Source organism: Parambassis ranga, chromosome 24 (genome assembly GCF_900634625.1).
Source record: "Parambassis ranga chromosome 24, fParRan2.1, whole genome shotgun sequence".
NCBI lineage: Eukaryota > Metazoa > Chordata > Actinopteri > Ambassidae > Parambassis > Parambassis ranga.
In genome coordinates this window covers 17,458,110-17,463,109 of record NC_041043.1, presented here as the reverse complement: position 1 = coordinate 17,463,109, position 5,000 = coordinate 17,458,110, and the positions used below count along the sequence as shown (strand labels likewise).

Here is a 5,000-nt window from a genome sequence, read left to right as displayed (position 1 = left end):
GGAGTCTCTGCAGCTGGGCCTCCAGCTCACCGGTCAGGGAGCACAGTCTGCTCCTCCTTCCTGCGGGGCCAGCGGAGGTGCGGCTGGGCAGCAGGGGCTCCGAGCAAGTGTCTCCCAGGACGCCATCGTGTCTGCAGCCGTCGTCCGGTGGACGAGTAGTGGTCCTCTTGCAGCGCTGCTGCCTCCTCCTCTCCGCCGTGGACAGCTTGGTCCTCAGGGAGCCGGAGGGCGCTCGCTCTCTGAGGAGGGAGCGCAGAGCTCGCAGCACGCTGGCCTTCGTCTCCAGACCGCTGAAACACAAACAGCAGGGGTCAGGGACTGTCTCCACTGCAGGACCCTCTGAGGGGTCTTTAGCCACTCTGCCTGATCCAGGAGGTTCAGGAGAATGAAACACTGGTCACATGATACCTGCTGCAGAGCTGGAACACCGTCTCCGGGCGACCCTCCACCTCTGACCTGCTGTGAACCAGCTCCCACACACAGGGGTCCTCAGAGCCTGCACACACAGCTCAGTGTCAGACACACAGACACACACAGACAGACACACACACAGCTCAGTGTCAGACACACAGACACACACAGACAGACACACACACAGCTCAGTGTCAGACACACACACTCACCTGCGATGTTGGCCGGTCTGACCTGAACCGCTGAAACTGGGATCAACCAGCGGAACCTGAAGGGGTCCAGATCAGCTGAGCGTGTGCCGGTCTGTCAGACAGAAAACACAACTGTATGTGATTATTACAGATTATTGATCAACAGGAAAACATACACAACAACAACCCCGCTGAACTGAGAAGATTTTCTATCAGACATCTGTACAGACGTTATTAGCTTCATCTCAGATGTGTCCGGTAACGCTGCAGCCTGTGGAGAACCTGTGGGGTAAAAGACTCACCGTCCTCTTCTTCACTCTGCTGCTGTCTCGATAAACCAGGATGACCACTCGCTTAAACACTGAAACACAACAGGAGCAGCCATATTAACCAACACATCCTACTGCACACGCACACACAGACACACACCGAGACCCACCAAACAGTGTGAGCTCGGGCTCCTTCCTCAGGCGTCCCAGACTTGGCAGAGGGTTCAACCAAAGAACCGACGAATGAACCAGAAACTCGCCCATGGAGATCTCCGTCACCTGAGAGAGAGAGAGAGAGAGGCCCCATTAAAAACCAGTCGCTCTGTGTGTGTGTGTCTGCGTGTGTGTGTACCTGTGTGTGTACCTATGTGTGTCTCTGCGTGTGTGTGTGTGTGTGTGTACCTGTGTGTGTCTCTGCGTGTGTGTGTGTGTACCTGTGTGTGTCTCTGCGTGTGTGTGTGTGTACCTGTGTGTGTCTCTGCGTGTGTGTGTGTGTCTCTGTGTGTGTCTCTGCGTGTGTGTACCTGTGTGTGTCTCTGCGTGTGTGTGTGTGTCTCTGCGTGTGTCTCTGCGTGTGTGTGTGTGTCTCTGTGTGTGTCTCTGCGCGTGTGTGTGTACCTGTCTGTGAGGCCTGCTCTGCTCTGCAGCCAGCTGGTCGAACACGCAGCCATAGTCCTCGTAGATCTTCTGCATCTCGTTGATGTGAGTCGCCACCTTCTCCATGGCTCTTAGCGCCTCTGTGTGGACAGCAGAGGAAGTGCAGTGATCAAACTGTCCTACACACACAGCGCCACCTGCAGGCTGCTGAGTACAGCTGCTGGAAGCTACCACAATGAGTGTGTGTTTCCCGTCAGGTGTGTGTGTTACCTGTCAGGTGTGTGTGTTACCTGTCAGGTGTGTGTGTGTGTGTGTGTTACCTGTCAGGTGTGTGTGTTACCTGTCAGGTGTGTGTGTGTGTGTGTGTTACCTGTCAGGTGTGTGTGTTACCTGTCAGGTGTGTGTGTTACCTGTCAGGTGTGTGTGTGTGTTACCTGTCAGGTGTGTGTGTTACCTGTCAGGTGTGTGTGTTACCTGTCAGGTGTGTGTGTTCGGGGCTCTCGGGGTCGGTCAGGGACACCAGCTCTCGGAGCAGCAGTGGATACTTCAGAACCCTCTGAACGGGTTTGATCAGGTATGACTCCAGAGAGGATGAGTGCTGATTGGTTGGATTTCGGGCTTCCAGGAAGTGCTTGAAAGCTGCGTCTGTTTTCGCTGCATCAAAGATGGTTGACAGATTAAACGGAGTGGATGAGTGTCATCATCAGGTAGAAGGTCAGACGCTCACCTCTCTCCAGAACCTTCTGGACCTTGATGTGGTTTGCACAGAAGCCGCTGTAGAGCTTGAAGTGGTCGGCGTAGTAAAGAAAAGATCCGCCCAGCGAGAAGAGGAGCTTCTGAGAGAGAGCAGAGGAAACTACCATCAGACGGAGAAACGTCACGGAAATATGTACTTTTAATACTTTTAATACTTTAATCAATAAAACATGAAACAGCCTGAAGCAGCAGAATTTACCTGGAACTGCTCAGGTGTTTCCAGGCGGCTGAAGTTGGGACAGGCGGCGATTCTCTCCTCGAGCGTCTGCAGAAAAACCTTCTGGAAGTCCAACATCTCCGGCAGACTGCCGAACAGCGCCTCCATCTGAGAGAGACACGGCGGTGAGACACGGCGGTGAGACACGGCGGTGAGACACGCCCACAAAACCCGACATCACTACAGACACTCTAGCTCATACCTCGTCTGTGCTGAGGAAGGTCTCCTTCTGCAGGGGCGTCAGGTAGATGGTGAAGAGACAGACCAGGTCCTGAAGGGGACAGAGAGGAGAGCTGTCCACTCAGTGTGAGACACACACAGACACACACACACAGAGACACAGACAGACAGACAGACAGACAGACACACACACACACACAGACAGAGACACACAGACATACACAGAGAGACACACAGACACACACACACACAGAGACACACACAGACAGACACACACACAGAGACACACGCACAGACACACAGACAAACACAGACACACACACAGACACACACACAGAGACACACACACACACAGACACACACAGTGTTCAGACCTTGACGTAGGACTTCTCGGTGTCCACCAGCTCCTGGATGACTTTACGCAGACGCTGACACATGCTCAGGTGGGCGGGGCTCGCCGGCTGGGGGCCAGCCTCTCTGCTATATGGGTTTTTAGGGACGGCTGGGTCCGACGTAGGGGCTTCTGGGAAGGTCTGGTACAGCGAGCAGACATGCTCCACGTTCTACAGAGGGAGGCAGACACAGAGATGAGCATCCGTAACACAACTTTAACCCACTCTGTGTGTGTCCCTCCTGTCACATGATCAGGCAGTGTGGGCTCACTGCTCACTGCAACATGACGTTATGGAAACCAGCCTCTGCACACCAGCTGCAGAAGCTGCAGGTCAGACAGAGACTCTGAGTGTTGGTCATGTGACTCCATCATGGCGTCCTGCTGGGTGCTGAGGAGGACAGGACTTCTAGTTTTTACTGAGTCTTGTTGGAGTGAACTCTTTATTTCTATTTAATTGTTTAGTGGGTCAATAGTTTCCAAACACTTCATGACAGATCAAGTGTGGATCAGCAGTTTAATCCATGAGGTGAAAGTGATCAGAGAAGCTGCTCTGATCCTGTCGGAGCTCTTAGCCCCCTTCATCATCCTAATCAGAGCTGCCAGCCTCTAATGAACTGCTGACAAGTCTTGCAGCCACCGAGCCAGAAGAGCGGGACGCCTCAGACAGCTCCACCTGCTTCAGCCAACAACAAACACATCCAACCACAGCATCCAAGCAGAGCAGACGCACATCCATCCAGAGCAGACACATCCAACAAGAGCAAAGACATCCAACCAGAGCAGACATGCAGACACACATCCAACAAGAGCAAAGACATCCAACCAGAGCAGACACGCAGACACACATCCAACCAGAGCAGAGACACATCCAACCAGAGCAGACACATCCAACACATCCAACAAGAGCAAAGACATCCAACCAGAGCAGACACGCAGACACACATCCAACCAGAGCAGAGACACATCCAGCCAGAGCAGAGACATCCAACACATCCAACCAGAGCAGAGACACATCCAACCAGAGCAGAGACATCCAACACATCCAACCAGAGCAGACACACAGACACACATCCAACCAGAGCAGAGACACATCCAGCCAGAGAAGAGACATCCAACACATCCAACCAGAGCAGAGACATCCAACACATCCAACCAGAGCATCCAACCAGAGCAGACATGCAGACACACATCCAACCAGAGCAGAGACACATCCAGCCAGAGCAGAGACATCCAACACATCCAACCAGAGCAGAGACACATCCAACCAGAGCAGAGACATCCAACACATCCAACCAGAGCAGACACGCAGACACACATCCAACCAGAGCAGACACGCAGACACACATCCAACCAGAGCAGAGACACATCCAGCCAGAGAAGAGACATCCAACACATCCAACCAGAGCAGAGACATCCAACACATCCAACCAGAGCAGAGACATCCAACACAAACAAACCTAAGGATAAAAAACAGACACAGCCGGTTTACCAGCAGCATGAGGCCGTCAGCAGGCCGCTGGCAGCCCAGACAGCAGGCCGTCTCATCCAACAGCCCCACCACTCGCTCAACCAGCCCGACTCCTGGGAGCTCCTCCTCCTCTTCCTCTTCCTCCTCTAGTGTCTCCTCATCTTCCTCCAGTGGCAGCACCCAGCACAGAGCACCCATGGTGAGGGAGCAGGGCGATAGGGACGCTGCAGTCGAGGTCAAAGGTCGCCTCCGGGAGCCGTTACCGCTGCCACCACCAGAGGAAGAGGAGGAGGAGCTGGCCCCAAACGACATCTACAAGTTCTCTGTGTTTCTGGACGCCATTAATCCCCTCTGCTGTGACTACTGACGGACACTCCACGCACTCCTGACAGTCTAAGCCTGGATTATCAGGCTCACCACAGGTCATGTGACACAGAGGAGAACGGAGCTCCAGGAAGCACAAGAGGATTGTGGGAAAGGATTCCAGCAGAAGAGTTTGAGGAGAATCACTGGAGGA

The 5,000-nt window shown here is 53.7% G+C and overlaps 1 protein-coding gene across 4 annotated transcripts in view; it reads right to left on the bottom strand.

The window, feature by feature from the left end:
• The window catches only part of tiam2b (TIAM Rac1 associated GEF 2b), a 31,414-nt gene that overhangs the window by 1,363 nt on the left and 25,051 nt on the right, over positions 1-5,000 (bottom strand). For all 4 annotated transcript variants that reach the window (XM_028396790.1, XM_028396788.1, XM_028396789.1 and 1 more), the window contains 11 exons: positions 2,996-3,184; positions 2,644-2,712; positions 2,424-2,549; positions 2,196-2,304; positions 1,943-2,122; positions 1,490-1,608; positions 1,042-1,150; positions 905-963; positions 624-714; positions 409-496; positions 1-290 (listed from right to left, as the gene is read on the bottom strand). The exon at positions 1-290 is cut by the window's left edge and continues 1,363 nt beyond it. In XM_028396790.1, the coding sequence (XP_028252591.1) occupies positions 1-290; positions 409-496; positions 624-714; positions 905-963; positions 1,042-1,150; positions 1,490-1,608; positions 1,943-2,122; positions 2,196-2,304; positions 2,424-2,549; positions 2,644-2,712; positions 2,996-3,184 (1,429 nt within the window). The remainder of the gene's footprint in view (positions 291-408; positions 497-623; positions 715-904; positions 964-1,041; positions 1,151-1,489; positions 1,609-1,942; positions 2,123-2,195; positions 2,305-2,423; positions 2,550-2,643; positions 2,713-2,995; positions 3,185-5,000) is intronic.